Source organism: Elephantulus edwardii, unplaced genomic scaffold (assembly GCF_000299155.1).
Source record: "Elephantulus edwardii isolate Elephantulus edwardi_28Jun2011 unplaced genomic scaffold, EleEdw1.0 scaffold00098, whole genome shotgun sequence".
NCBI classification, from domain to species: Eukaryota; Metazoa; Chordata; class Mammalia; order Macroscelidea; family Macroscelididae; genus Elephantulus; species Elephantulus edwardii.
In genome coordinates this window covers 7,410,702-7,426,672 of record NW_006399848.1, presented here as the reverse complement: position 1 = coordinate 7,426,672, position 15,971 = coordinate 7,410,702, and the positions used below count along the sequence as shown (strand labels likewise).

At 39.3% G+C, this 15,971-nt stretch overlaps 1 protein-coding gene across 1 annotated transcript in view; it reads left to right on the top strand.

Moving 5' to 3' along the window:
* The window catches only part of CDK6 (cyclin-dependent kinase 6), a 305,967-nt gene extending 291,278 nt beyond the window's left edge, over nt 1-14,689 (top strand). Inside the window, exons 5-7 of the mRNA XM_006891470.1 lie at nt 2,266-2,316; nt 8,398-8,533; nt 14,387-14,689. Of these exons, the coding sequence (XP_006891532.1) occupies nt 2,266-2,316; nt 8,398-8,533; nt 14,387-14,533 (334 nt within the window). The 3' untranslated portion in view covers nt 14,534-14,689. The remainder of the gene's footprint in view (nt 1-2,265; nt 2,317-8,397; nt 8,534-14,386) is intronic.
* Nucleotides 14,690-15,971: the final 1,282 nt, after the last annotated feature.

Below are 15,971 nucleotides of genomic sequence, written 5' to 3'. Positions count from 1 at the left end.
AGTGTCAGAAATAGTGCGATTGGCACAGAACAGAGCAGCGTTTAGGGCTGTTGTACATAGGGTCGCTATGAGTCGCAAGCGACTGGACGGCACATAACAACAACAACTGATTAAGAAGTGGTTCAAACAGTTCTAGATTATTGAGCTTGTGATAGAATTTAAAAATCTAGATGAGTCATCAGCAAGGAAGTTTATAAAAATAATAGCAAACACCAGTATATCTCTTAGGTTGGGTTTTGTCACTTGTTAAAGAAGAGCAAGAATTAATACCTGTAAAGCAGTATGTATAACCACGGCAGTACTTTGTGAAATTATTGTGATAGTAAAGTATACTGGCTTTGAGAAAGGGCACAGTTTGTGTGAATTTTAATTCTTCAGTTTCTGGATCTGAAATTGGCAATTTTTCCCATGAAATTTTTGTGAGAATTATATGAGGTATGTTTAGACTGTACTTAGTACCATGCAAGATACAAAGTTAGGTATCATTAAATGACCATTATTATGTTTCTGTTTTTAAGAATTTCCATTTTGCTATACTGAAAGACCTATCTGGACACATTTCAGAACCCAACTCTGATCATGTGTTTGTCCACATTGGTGATATTCTGCGAATTGCCACAAATAAAATCTTTCCCATTGCTCCTGAGCTTCATTGTTTTCAGAAATAAAGCCTAAATAGAAAGTTAAATTGGGAATTTTAAGGTGTCTTCTCTTATTTGATCTGTAAATGGAATTTATTTCTTGCACAAGAAAGTGTTTACTAATTGATATATAATATTAAAAATAGGATTTCTGGTGAGTTACAGTTGCTGGTTTTTCTTATGTTGGACCATCCTTGCATACCTGTTATGAATCCCACTTGGTCATGGTGAATTAAAAATGGGATTTCTGATAGCACACTACAATTTTTAAACACATAGTTTTGTGTGTGTTTTTAGGTTTTTTTTAACACGTAGTTATTGAAAAGCATCTTTTCCTGTCTGTTGTTCAATATGGAGAGAGGGAACATTTATATTTATACCATCTTCTTCATTGCTGTCAAGTTGGAACAGACTCAGAGCTGACCTCCAGCAGATTTTCAGAGGCTGTAAATCACATAGTAGGAGATTGCCTTTCTCCTGCAGAGCAGCTGGTAGATTCAAACCACCTACCTATGGGTTGTCAGCCCAACTCCCTATTAACTAGGCCACCAGAGCTCTTTTTGTCCCATAGACATATACTAAGTCAAATAAAATCTTTTAAGTTGTCAACCTATTAAAGTAACAGAGTAGACCACAAATTAAGGGGAACCCTTGAGTCCTTGCCCACAAGGAGAATTGCTGTACTTGGGAAGATTCTAGATATGTCACACAATAAATTTAGTTAAATGTTCACGCTAGACTATGAGGGTGTGGGTTCAGAAAAGGATACAGTCACCTCTGAAGCCCCGAATTAAGACTGAACTTTGAACAGTAAGCTCCCATAATGTTAGGACAAAGGGAAGTTCTAGAATAAGAAAAATGGGACCAGTATTTGCAGCATTTGGACAAACTGAAAGCACAAAACATAGAAGTAAGTCCAGTGAGAGAAGAATTAGAGGACATGGTACTGCTACGACGGCCCAAGAAGAATCGGACTGGTTTCAGAGAATCCCACAAACTCACAGTTTGAAACTAGGACAGTGGTGGGTGTCACCTATCACAAAATTTAGTAGAACTTTTCAATTGGGTCAGGCAGAAGATGCTGGTAACTGCCATTAAGCCTTTACCACCTCTTTGTCAGTTGTGAATTGAATCATAGTCATCTGCAGGGCTTTCATACACTTCTTTTGGACATAGATTACCAAGACTTAGTTTGTCTAAGTCTAGAAACTGTTTTTAGATGTTTGTTGTTGTTATTGATTGTCATCAAGTCAAGCATGACTCACAGTGACCCTAAGAACAAAAGGCCTAAAGCCTTTCTATAACTATCATCATTTCTTAAAGTTCATAGAGTTTCTGGAGGCATGTTGTTTAGGAAGTGGATGCCACTTAAGTACACACAGGATATGGTTGCACCTGAGATACAGCCTGAGAACTATTGTTACAGTGATTGTGTGATTAACCATGATGGCTGTAAAACAGGAAGAGGTGTGAGAAGTTCTTATCATAAGCATACAAAACAATTAATCACAGTTCTTCCCAACCCATAAAGAATATTCTGCTTCCTCGTAAAATGGTAATGACAAATATATTTGACTTGTAACCTAAGAAATATCCTTCTTTAAATATATCTTTCCTCTTTTAGGCCCCTGTTCCGTGGAAGTTCAGATGTTGACCAACTAGGAAAGATCTTGGAGTAAGTAACCACTATACTCTTACATCCACAGAACATGTACTGTGATTCTCCTCTCTGATGATCATGTAATGGATTTCTCTCTTGTCTTTCTTACCCCCAAGCTGCTGCTGCAGACAGTGTCACTGTTTGTGTGGTGAGTGGAGATCTGGAAGGAGAGTTGGGGGTTTTCTTGCAGAGTCCTCTCGTGGCATGTGGCTTAACTGCCCTGCCTGAAGGCTTTGTGTTGCTTGTGTGAGTCTTTATGCTGTTATATTAAGGCTGACTGTTGCTTGGCTGAGCTCCATTTCAAAAGCATTGTCTACATTTACTTCAAGTGCACCCACCACAAGGGTGGCGTCCTTAGCAGCCTGGTAGTTCAGCCCTACCCTTCGGCTTTCCTGTCCCTTACGTATTTTACGTATCCTCGGTCATCCAGGTTGATTTTTGCAGTATTTTGTTTTCCTGGGCAAAAGATGCACAATCCCATTTTTCTTTGCAGCACCTAAGAAAGAAATGAAAATTCTAGGTTCCAGTGCTAGGTTTGCAACAAAATAACTTTGCAGCTTTGAACAAATCATTTCAGACACCTTGACAAGGGCATCCATGATGCCTGGCACATGTTAAGTATCTTAAAGATGATATTATTGTTATTACTCATTACAGTTGATTTAACTTTTCTGTTCTTCATACGCAAAATAAAACTCTGGATTTACAGTCTCTGTAAGACCCTTTCTTGGACTCAAATTCTTTGACTCCAAGCTGTCTGTAATAGCAGACAGTGCATAGAGTTCTACTCATGTCTACCTATTTGTCCATGGAAAGCTATGGATCTTTTTGGGTTTCTAGAATGTAATAGGCTTTTCTTCCTATCAGGCATGCAGTATAGCATCATTGGGATTCAGGCATTTGCAAAGCCCCATGAGAATTGGGGTGGAGTTCTAGACCAAAAATAACCCTGATCATTGCTCCGTGAAGCCCAGCAATTTTTATAATATTTGTAGTCTGTGCAGCTGCAAAAAAAGGATACCACTCGAGCACAGGATTAAAACTTTGTATTTGAGCATGACTACCTAAGACAGTTGGAATAAAACTGGAACCTGACATTTTCTTTTGGTGTCCACAGGCCACACCAGTAACTTTAGTTAATGTCAGTGCCAGCAGTAAGTCAGAACCTAGTGGATTTAAAGCCCAAGAACATATGCCAGTTTTATTGTCTGGGGCTTCCCAGATCCCGGGCTGTGGTCATTACTGCTGCTGCCACATATAACTTCTATGTTGTTGTTGTTGTTGTTGTTGTTGTTGTGTGCCATTAAGTCAACTACTACTCGTAGCAACCCTCCGAGCAACAGATCTGATTTCTGTCCTATCCTGTGCCAACCTTACCACCTCTGTCATACTTAAGCCCATTGTCACAGTCACTGTGTTATCCATCTCAACCACTTTTAAAAAGATGATTGAATTCAGCACAAACCTTGTGTGTTCTTACCCTGCTTCTGGGTATCAAGTTATTTGGTTGTGGAGTTATATACCCTCATTGCTTCTTCCCCTAATCATTGAGTTTGTGTACATGTGATCTTGAAGAGGGAACTGTGAAAATCGCTCATACCAGTAACTTTCTGTTAAAAGGAAAAGCAGTCTTCACTGGAATCAGTGTATCAGGCATTAGACTATCTCCCTCACTTACACCACCTAGGAGTTCTGTTCCTCTCAGCACTGATATCTTTGACATCGTCAGTGCTGGTTAAGCCAGTGAGAAAAGAACCATAGGAAACATTTGACAGTAACTTTTTCTTGTTTCCAAGGAAAAGCCAATTTGACTTTGGACAAAAGCCTCGCCGTACTTGGTTGCCAACAGAAGAAAAGCCATAAACTTTTTTATGCTTAGGGTTATTTGAGCACAATTTTGCATCTTGACGTCTGACATTGTTTCATCAAAACTATCTTTTATTTCCTCTGACCACATTACCTTGCCAGAGAAGAGGGACAATGCTGCACCCTAGTGTCACGTCTCAGGTACTTGAAAATCTGTCCCCGCCGTCAATGCCATTTATAGAATTTGTTCCTTGTCAGTCTTTCCAGTGTAAATAGCAACTTTTAAGGCTTATATTCAGCTGTTCAAACAGTGACATTTAATGCAAGCACCTTTTAATGAACCTATTAGCGTGTCACAATGTGGGTCCTAAAAGTTCACACTGGACATTAATTTTTTTATATGAAAAACCATTATTTCAGTAATTAGGGCAATTTTTACTTTGTAAAACCAGCAAGTACTTTGAAAGTGAAACTGAATACTTTTTTGGCTGCAGTATTGTGGAGCATTTTTAGAAACATGGAAGCAAAATTTTGGATTAGGAGAACTAAACTCTGCAGCTGAACTCACTGTCATTTCATTCCTTTCTCGGTTTTCCCATCTATAAAATGGGAATAATTAAACACTTTTTTTTAAGGTGAAAGCAAAGCTAGTTTATTAGAAAAAATAATTTCAGAGAGACTTGCTGAGATGGGTCAGTTTCCAGAAGTGAAGGAATGGAGAAAGATCAAGAAAATATTTTTTAAAGTTACATGTATAAATATATGTATATCCTAAATTATATGCCACATCCTTAAATATGTTCCTACACACACACACACACACACACACAGGGACAGCACAAGAGAGGAAGATCCTTGATGAGATGGATTAATTCAGTGACTGGGGTCATGAGGGTTGGTGTGTCAGAGATAAGGATGGCACAGGATAGAGCCGGTTTCAGGGCTATCTTACATAGGGTCGCAAGTGACTCAGCTTGACGGCACATAACAACAAACAATAACACACAAGTGCACATTGATTCTCTAATAAAACCTTTTGTCATTCTGTTCTGCAATCAGCAAATAAAAAAATATTTTAACTAATATTTTATACTAAGGAGCTCTGGTAGCCTAATGGCAAGCAGCTGTGCTGCAATCCTGAAGGCACCCAGTTTACGGCCACCAGCTGCTCCACAGGATAAGGATGGTCAGTCTCCTCCCATGTGATTAACTGCCTCTGAAAACCTGCCAGAGGGTCAGCAATGGGTCAGTTCCGACTCTACGGTACTCAACAACTCAAAGTTGTAGCAAACAATTTCTAGATGACTGCAAAGTGTATATAAAAATAGCTAAAAGACTAAAAACAAATGAAAACCTATAGTGGTCTTTAAAAAGCATTCCTCTTTCTTCTGTAATGTCCAATTCTTTCCAAACACAGATAACTCACATATTTCCTTTAATAACTATAGGAATTTTTTAAATTATTCCTGGACTAGGACTTTGTTTTAAACCACATTTTCTATCATATTGTCCATTCTGTAATTTCTATTTATTTGTCATATAAATATGTCTGTGAGTCTGCTTTGTTTCATTAGTGAGACAGGCAAGGTGGTATTTCTTAGATGTCTGATGCTACAGGTATCTGCTCTTTGAAGATGAGGTCAGATATCTGCACTCTGTTGAGGCAAAGGAAGAGAAACAAAGTTATTAAAGGTCATGAGACTTCTACTGCCACACCTTGCTGAAACCTAGAAATATATTCATAGAAGCCACTCCATGGGCCTGAGTCCCAGCAAATGCAGGCCAAGCAGAAGATCCCAAGATGGATCTGTATTTACAGTATTCACAGTAGTCCAGTATTTGATTAGTCATATGTCCAGAGAATCATATGTTCATTTTTCTGTCCAAAGAGCTTTGATTATTTTAGCTCACAATTAAGCAGCGTCTACATCAAATCCAAGTTTTGGTATCTCCTTATTTATCTTGTTCAAGTGTACTTCCTGCTCACACATTCTTTTTCCACTGGAAACTGTCAGTTATATCCAAATATACATTGTCTAGGATCACTGACCTTTAACATTTCTGAAGAACCTTACATCACACATCAGGACAACTCAAGCTGTTTGTCTTTTTTGTGAAGTAGTGGTGTGGATTTGGATCAAGAGAACTGAACCTTGCAACTGAAACCACTGTGTGTGACTCTAGTGGGTTCTTTAATTCCTCTCAGTTTTCCCATCTGCAAAATGAGATCAAGAGAACAGTTTTTTAAAGTTATGTACCTAAACGTATGTATATATTTAGTTATATGCCACATAATTAAAGAATTGAATCTGCATCTTACATATTATTAATTGAATGTCTATTTCTTACAGATGATGGGTTAATGAACAACCTTTCTTTTAATTTGTATACATTGTGTTTCACACTTTGCTTCATTCTCATTCCCAAAAAATTTTATAATGTTTTAAAAATGTTTTATAAAATTAATCACTATTGGGGAGCTCTGGTGGCCTAGTGGCAAGAAGCTGCACTGCAATCCCAGAGGAACACGGTTCGAATCCACCAGATGCTCTGCCGGAGAAGGAGGCGCAATATCCTCCTGTACCAGTCAGATCTGATTTGACGGTACACGCACACAAAATAATAAAAAAAATTTTTAAAAAAAAACACACTATTGAACTATGCCCACCGTTACCCCATCTTCTCAGGTCCCCGCCGGTAGAAGTGTTTGGCATTGTGTTACATACTTTATATAAATCACCCCTGATCTCACAATAACTATATATTACTATCCGTATGTAAGTAAGGAAACTGACTCTGAAATAATAATTTGTCCTGAGTCACACGGCTGTAACAGGTCTAGAATTTTTTTTTTTCTTTTCTCTTCCCTGCCTCTTTTTAAACAGTGCCTCCATAAGGACTATCCACTTAGCTTTGTATCCAAAGATGAAATTTGTAGGTGAAAGGAGTTAGCCTTCATTACAGACTGGTTAATTTCAGGGTCGAAAATATGGAACGCTTCACAAATTTGCGTGTCATCCTTGCTCAGGGGCCATGCTAATCTTCTCTGTATCGTTCCAATTTTAGTATATGTGCTGCCGAAGTGAGCACACAGGTCTAGAATTTTAATCCAGCTCTAAGTGCTGTCCCATTTTTTCCAGACACTTGTATATAGCTAGCAACATGATATTCAAAAGTTAACAAATAATAAATAAAAAATATAACTTATATTTCTCTGAAAGGCTTTCTGGAATCAAGTATATAATAAATCCAGTGATAAGAGTCTATGTGAGGTTTGTACAGACTTTGACAAATGTGTGTTGATAAAATTTGTATTGACTCAGAAAAAAAAAAGTCTGTGAAATGCAAATTTTATCACTTGATACTTTACATGTTTGATCCCAGAATGCCTTTCAGGGAAACATGAGGTATATTGTTTTTCTTTATTGTTTGCTAACTTTGAATATCATGATGTTGTTAGGTACCTTCAAGTTGATTATTCATCACAGTGACCCTGAGAACAACTGATCTGAACCTTTCCTACACCATCCTCACAGTCTTCTTCATGCCCAAGCCCATTGTCACAGTCACTGTGTCCATCTGTCTTGTTGAGGGTTGTCATTCTTTAATTTAAAAAAAAAGTTTGCGTATGACAAGACACTTAATACCTTCTAACATCTCACTTTCTGTCTAATTGTAATGTATGTACATAATTCCTATTTAGAGCATTAATTTTTTTAATGAAAAATGCAACCAAATATGTGTTAATAAACCATGTTGGATGAGCGTGGTCAAAGCATGACAATACTGGAGTGTTCAATCAAAACTTCAAAAGCACTTGGGTATAAAGGAAAATATTATGCCTATGCAGATGCCTTGGGGGGGAAATTATATATATATATATATATATATATCCCACTTTGTTGCAAGGGTTCCAATCTATTATTCATAGGGTCACTTAGTCATTGATTGGCACCTAACAACAACACAGTGTCACCTATGTCAGGACTTGCCACTAGAAATAAATTTTCTCTTTCTCCATTGTCTCTTTGTGTCTGTACTTCCAGAGTGATTTCTTTTCAGTGAAGTTTTGGGTTCAGCTGTGAGCTTTCCCTGCACCCTGTGATCACTGTATTAAACCAGGGCAGAAATAACTGAGTCCTTGCAGCCATATAAGTGGGTTGTGCACCCACCCCACCCCACCTGACCCCCTATGCTTGCTTCTTAGATGTCACTTTTCATCTGACTTTGGTGGGAACACAGTGTCAGTATAGCAGCTAATGCCTGTGTTCACTTGTGTTTCTTTTGTAGCATAATTGGACTCCCAGGAGAAGAAGACTGGCCGAGAGACGTCGCCCTCCCCAGGCATGCTTTCCATTCAAAACCACCCCAACCAATTGAGAAGTTTGTAACAGATATTGATGAGCAAGGCAAAGACCTACTTCTGGTAAGTGGGATGGTCCATAGCCGGTCTGCACAGTACTGCTTGAGACCGTCCCTATCTGAGTTGGAAGGTGGACTCGGGTTTCAATTCAGCAACAACTGCAGGTAGTGCATGCCCCAACCACATAAGGCAGGAAGCCAGTCTTTCTGGAAGTTTCATTTCCACACCTAGCTGTTGTGGAGCAGCTGGTGACTTTTCATTCTGTAATGTCTTCAGTTCTTAAAAAGGAAAAATACTCTAATCCATACTCTTTGAATCTGTTAACTTTTTCATTCCTTTATATGCAGTCTTAGAAGCCTCTCATTTCATTTGGATATATATTTCTTTGGAACCTAAATGTTCAGTTTCTTTGCTTACAGTTTCATGCTACTTTAAGCTTGATAGTTTAATGAGCCTTTTCTTAGGTAAGGGAACTCTGGTGAAATAGTTCATAGTGAGTTCTGGCAGTTCAACTCTATACCAGAGGCTCCTCAGGAGAAAGATAGGCAGTCTTCTCTCGTGTAGTTTATAACCTCTAAAAACCCACTGGAGGATCAGCTAGGAGTCAGTTCCAACTCAACAGCAATGAGTGCTTCTTTCTTAAATAACTACGTCTTAGGAAGGTGTTTTTCTTAAGAAACTGTAAGGCAATGTTTCTTCTAGGTGCCTGTCTAATTATTACATATTTAATGGGCCATGCATACTTGAAATAGAGCCACACGATATAAAATGCTTTCTTCTGCTGCTGCTTGTTTGCCATAAGTTGCATAAGCTTCCAGCAAAGCATAGCAGTAGTCAGAGAGATGAGGCTCGTACCAAAGGGTTGGGACTTAGACCTGACTTAATTGTGCCCCTGAGAAACCTATACCTAAACCAAGAGGCTGTTGAACAAACAGCAAGGGAACACTGCATGGTTTAAAATTAGGAAAGGTGTGCATCCTTTCTCCATACCTATTTAATTTGTATGCTGAGCAAATTATTTGAGAAGCTGGATTCTATGAAGAAAATAGTGGCATCAGGATTAGAGGAAGACTCATCAGTAACCTTCCTTATGTGATGACACAACCTTGCTTACTGAAAGGAGGACTTGAAGCATTTGCTGCAGAAGGCTAAACACTGCAGACTTCAATATAGACTGCATCTCAACATTAAGAGGACAAAAATCTTCACCACTGGACCAATAGGCAACATCAGGATGGACAGAAAAAGGATTGAGACTGTCAGTGACTTCATCTTCCTTGGATTCACAATCAGTACTCTTGATACAGTAGTGAGGAGATCAGAAGACATACTGCGCTGGGAAAGGCTACAAAATGATTATTAAAATTACCTCTCCAAATTATGGAGGAGTAATGATGTCACTTTGAGGGTTACAGTGCACCTGATTCACACCATGGTCTTTTCATCACTTTCTGTGAATTTGAGAGCAAGACAATGACCAAGGATGATAGAAGATTTAATATCTTTGAACTATGGTGTTGGAGAAGAATGCTGAATGGACTTCCAAAAGAACATACAGACATGTCTTGGAGATATCTTGAAGATAAAGATGATGAAACTTCAAATCACATAATTTGGCATGTTGCTAGGAGAAGTTATGCCATGGAGAGGGACAGCATGTTTGTTAGGAAGGTGGAGGATAAGTAAAAGAGAGGAAGACCTTCAGTCAGGTCGGTTTACATGCCGACTGTGGCAATGGACGTGAGTGTGTTTGAGCTTATGAGGAAGGCATGGGATAGGACAGTGTTCAAATCTGTTATTCATAGGGTGCCTATACAGCAATGCATAATGTGTCAGGCTCATAACTTATATATTGGTAGTCTCCTCCCATGAAGATTTACAACCCCAGAAAGGTTGCTGTGAGTCAGAATTGACTTGGCAACAATGGATTATGCCCTGGTATAAGGAGTCTCAGTGGCATAGAGGTTAGGCGCTTAGCTGCTAGTTAAAAGGGTTTCAGTGCAAACTCATCAGCCACTGCAGGAGAAAAATGTGGCCACCTGCTTCCATAAAGATTTATGGCCTTGGAAATTGGGGTGGTTCTACTGTATACTGAGTCACTCTGTGAGTCAGAATAGAATGAGGGGCAAAGAGTTTAGGATGCACTGTTTGGAGTCCCTGGGCTGTTACCGTACCCAGCACTAACTAAAAGATTGGAAATTTAAGTCCACCCAGATCTGTCAGGGAAGAAGGACCTCATGGTTTTCCTCTAAAAAAGTCAACACTGCAAACTTCCTGGAGCACTCACTAGTTAGTCTACCCTGACACACAGGGTACGACTATTCTGAGTCAGAATCAGCTTAACAGCAACTGCTGTATGCTCTATTTGGGATTCATACTCACAACCCTTGGCCTTCTGTGTATTTCTCTGTATTTTGGAGATCCTTCATGAACCACTGCTGGTATCTGGGATCCTGTTGCAGAATAAGTAGTGATCCTTTACCCTGTGACTTTACAGCCTTCAATATCGAGTGAAGAACATGTTCATGGAGTTAGAGGAGCCAGCGTTCCCATTCTGTCAGCATAATCTGAATATCACATACACACTGAAGAGTCTTTAGACCTTAGTAGAGATACTACACTTCAGCTCTTTGTAGGAATAGCCATTGATTGGCATCAACATGTTTTCATAGCCATGTATCTTCCCGTGACAACCCTTACCCATCTTCACCTGGTGGAGGCTCATACTTGGGCCAAGCTTCCTGCTATTGCCAAGTCATAAATAAAACAGCCTCATCACTGTCTTGTCACAGCTGATTCACAGCTGACCCTCCAAGTTTTCAGAGGCTGTTAATTGCATAGGTGGAGACTGCCCATGTTTCTCCTGTGGAGCAGCTGGTGAATTCAGACTGCCTACTTTGAGTTGCCCGTGTAACTCCTTACCCACTAGGCCACCAGAACTCTAAGTGTGGATAGTTATATTTCCTCCCAGCTCTTGGTTTGTTTTTTTCTTTCACTAAAGACTCATATCCCTTGAAACACTCATTTGAAAGGAGACTGTTTGCGTAGCTGAAAGCCCACACCCACATTGGGTCATCTGCTACTTAGGCTGAATTTTTTCCCCCAAATAAGAAATGCTTGGTTATATTGCCCTAAAAGAGGAGCTGAGAGTTGATAGAATGTATTGTGTGGCCTGGACCTAGAATGCCTTCCAGAATGTAAGTTCTCTATTTGTGTCCGTCACCTTCTCTTAACAGCTCCATTTTTCTCTCTGTATGCTTCTTTGTCACATTACTTCTTCTGTCTTACTGTCTGTTCCCATTAACCTTTCGCTGGTACCTTGGACTTTAAAAGCGTCACCTTGCACACCCATGTTTATCATGGCTTTGTTCACAATAGCAAGAGTTGGAAACAACCTAAGTGCCCATCAACAAATGAATGGATAGAGAGGCTGTGGTATAGTCATACAATGGAATACTACGCTGCATTGAAAAATGAGGAATTCATGAAATATTATTCAAAATGGTTGACACTCGAGGACATTATGCTGAATAAAATATCTCAGTCACAAAAGGACAAATACTGCATAGTGCCACTATTGTAAAACTGTAAAACAAGGACTGACCTTGGGGTTGGTGGAGACTGAGAAAGATGAGTTCAATAATGTATACTGCATTGAAACAGATGAGGGAGAAAACTGTTTAAAATGGATATATGATTAGGTATTATTGTCATGACAGGAGTCCAGAGCAAAGGCTGCACAGTGGAGTGGATTTGAGGGGAGGGATTGTATAACAATGAAAGAATTTTTCTTTTACTTTTCAAAGAGAAGACCTAACTGGGGTAGGTGGGGGGGGAAGGTTGGCAGGGAGAAAAGTACAACAATGAGGGAATGGAAATCCAAAGTCTCTGTAAACTTTCATTAAAATTAATAATAAAAAATAAATAAAACCTTCACCTGTCTTACGGATCTATTTAACTCCAAACCCCATTGCTTTCCCTATCAGTATTTCTTCCATCAGATTCCTAAAAGAGGAATCAGGTTGAGATGTCTCAGCTTTGCCAAGCCGTGGCATAGGTCCTGTGCCTAGGGTTCGGTCACGGTCCCAGTCAGCTTGCTCCTAGGATGGCATCAGTTGCCATAAAACACCACCACTGTAGGTTTTCCTTTCCCATAGAAGGAAGAGGTTCATCTTTCTCCTGCTGAGGCACTGGTGGATTCAAACTGTGGGTCTTTGGATTGGTAAAGAACATAAATCATAAAATTCACCATTTTAACCGTTGAAAGAATTGTTGTTGTTGTTGTTGTTGTTGTTTATTTACAAAATTTGAATACATTATTTTTCAGACCAGATTTGGAAGAATTCTTTAAAACCTCCATAACTTAACAAGTTGTGTTCCTTTTATCACAATTAACTTGGAAGGCTGAGTGTATATTCTAAACTTGATGCTATTGCTGAAAGCTGTTTAAAAGCTTCTGCCATTTTGATCCTTCTGTTGGTCAGTTTTTGCTGCATAACAAACAAGCAGAAACAATCCCACTGCTGTGCAACAGTAGCCATTTGTTCCTTGCTTTTGAGTCTGCAAAGTGGCAGGCATAGCCCTACGAATCCCCTGGAGCCGCTCTGCAAAGCTGGTATTGAGTACAGATTGTCTTGTGTGTCTTATTCTGAAGCCCAGGCTGGAGGGACAATGGCTGCCTGGAGCATGTTCTTCTCAAATGGGAGGAAGATGTTCTCAGAAGAACAAGAGAAACATCTGATGTTCTTGTAACAAGTGCCCTGACACTTCTGAACACACTCCATTGACCAAAGCAAGTTACATGACAAAGGTCCCCAATCCCTGAAGGGAGCATAGAGAAAAGGACTATGCTGCATGAAAAAATCATCCAGTCTTTCAGTATTGATCTTATTTTGATTAAGTGGTAATTCTCAGTTTCAGCCCTTAATTTACTCCCCTTCCCTTATTTCTTTACATTCTAACAAGATGGCCTCTTTCAGTCTCCAGCTCTTTAATAAACCTTGGAGCAAAGTAAAACACTCACATAAAGCCTCCATTTGTAGACTGAGTTAGCAAGCATTAAAACATTGACTAGACAAAAAAAAATGTTTTAATTTAAAAAAGACATTGACTAGAAAAATTATATATATACCATAAAACTAATCCTATTCATTCATTTTAAAATCATGTAAGGAGTCTTGAGTGGCTTGAGGAAGCTGTGGTGCCTTTAGTGATAAAGCAGTTTGAATCCTCCGACTTCTCTGTGGAATAAAGATAGACAGTCCCCTTCCATGCAGTTTGCAGCCTCTGAAAACCTGCTGGATGGTCAGCTATGAGTTGTTTCTGACTTGATGGCAATGTGAATGAGGTGAGAGGGTGGCTTGGAGAAATACAAAGGTCACTCACAATATACTGACTTTCCCAGTTGCAGTTTATACATTGTTATTAGGTGACATCATGTAGACTATGATTCAATAGCCTTACTGTCAATTACTGCTGCTGCTGCTGCTGCTGCTGCTGCTGCTGCTGGTGATGGTGATGGTGATGGGGGTGTTAGGTGCCATCGAGTCAGGGCCATACTAAAGATGATTACATTATTTCATGTCCCTTTTAAATAGTTCATTCTCATTATATTTATTTAAATAGATCATTCTCATTATCCCATTTTGACTTCTGATAGCACCATGAGAATCAGAGTAGAACTGTACTCCATAGGTTTATCAATGACTGTTTTGGTTTTTTTTAGCATTGTGTAAAACAACAGGCATTTATTCTAAGGAGGTTTGGGGTCATTTACAACCACAAACCTTGAAGTCAGCAGCTGAACATATTGTTTGCACCACACAATATGTAGCAGTAACTAGACATGTAACTATATACTCCTATTATTTACACTGTTGTGGGTTATGTCAACCCTTTCCTTTCTCTTTATCACAGAAATGCTTGACATTCAATCCAACCAAAAGAATATCTGCCTACGGTGCCCTGTCTCACCCTTACTTCCGTGACCTGGAGAGATGCAAGGAGAACCTGGATTCCCGTCTGCCACCTGGCCAAAACACCTCAGAGATGAACACAGCTTGAGGTCCCAGTGGCTGCCTCAAGCTGATTAAACCCACAGTGCCCTTGGTGGCTAGCAGGTGCCCCCTAGGAAGATCCTGCAGAGCTGATGAGATTCACCATTTACCCAGAGGCTTTCCATCTGCCATCTTCTGGATGCGCTCTGCTTCTCCAAGGAAACTGCCTAGTTTACTGTTTTGAAATCAATGCAAAAATGATTGCAGCTTTATGTTCATATGTCTGTCTGTCTGTCTGTCTCTGTCTATTTCAAGAACCTGGAAAAATTCCAGAAGACAAGAAGCTGCTGACCAATTGTGCTGCCATTTCATTTTTCTAACCTTGAATGCTGCCAGTGTGAAGTGGGCAACCCAGGCACACCGCTGAGTTATGATGTAATCTGTCGGCAGCTGCCAGGGCCTCATTTGGTACTTTTGAGTGAGTGTATGTGTTTGTGCATGTGAGAGACGTTCTGTGATCTCCTAAAGTGTTACTTTTTGTAAGCAACAAACAATAATTGAATTGTAAAGACTCAAGGTAACTGATAAATAATGTCTGCTGAAGGTGATTCATCAGAATGGGTTTCTCAAATTAGAAAGTTGAGCCTATGTCTTCAGCATTTCTTATCTGGCCAAAAGCAGTAAACTTGCTAGCAGTAAAAGATTCACAATCTAGTTGGAATTTTTATATACACAGCAAAAAGATGGGGAGGGAATACCCTTATCTTTTAAGCAACTTATTTTTTAAAAGGACATGTTCTCTTTACTCTTTAAGAAGCTGAATTTTCTCATTCTGAGTCCATTTTAACCCTATGTGTAATGCTACATTATGTCTTTTGGAAAATACCCTATAAACTTTTTATTACTTGCTATAGATTAGGGTCTATACCTCAAGTAGAAATAAGGTTTTGAAAAAATAGAGAAAACTTTTATTTCCGACTTTGAAATTTCTCTCAATCTATTTCCCTTTACTTTTTGTAGTTACATTGTTTTTAGAAATTTATCAGTAGCTATTTCCTGTTTTTTATTTGGAGATTAGTTCTCCCTTGACTAGCAAATGCCATTTAGATTTTCCTCTCCTATGACACTGTACTTTCTGTTGTGCACTGCCTGTGTCAAGTATTCACCATGTCTCTTGCTCAGAACCTCTAATATATCCTGCTACCATTACATAACGAATAACATTGCTTCAGCTGTTCCCACACACCGCCTGTTGGAATCCGTTCAGTGAACCTTTCATAAATATGCAGAGTCAGATTATGGCTCATGGCCTCCATACCCCAGAAATCCGAGCAACTCCCTATGTTCTCAACTCCAGCTCCTTCTTCCTACATGGTGTTTACTGTTGTTAACTTTGGGAATGAGCAGAACACTTGTTTTGCTATGCTCTGCTCTATCACTAGCGCATAGATTTCTTTAAACTGTTACTTGCTGGTTTATATTTTTATAGACTATATATTGTCCTT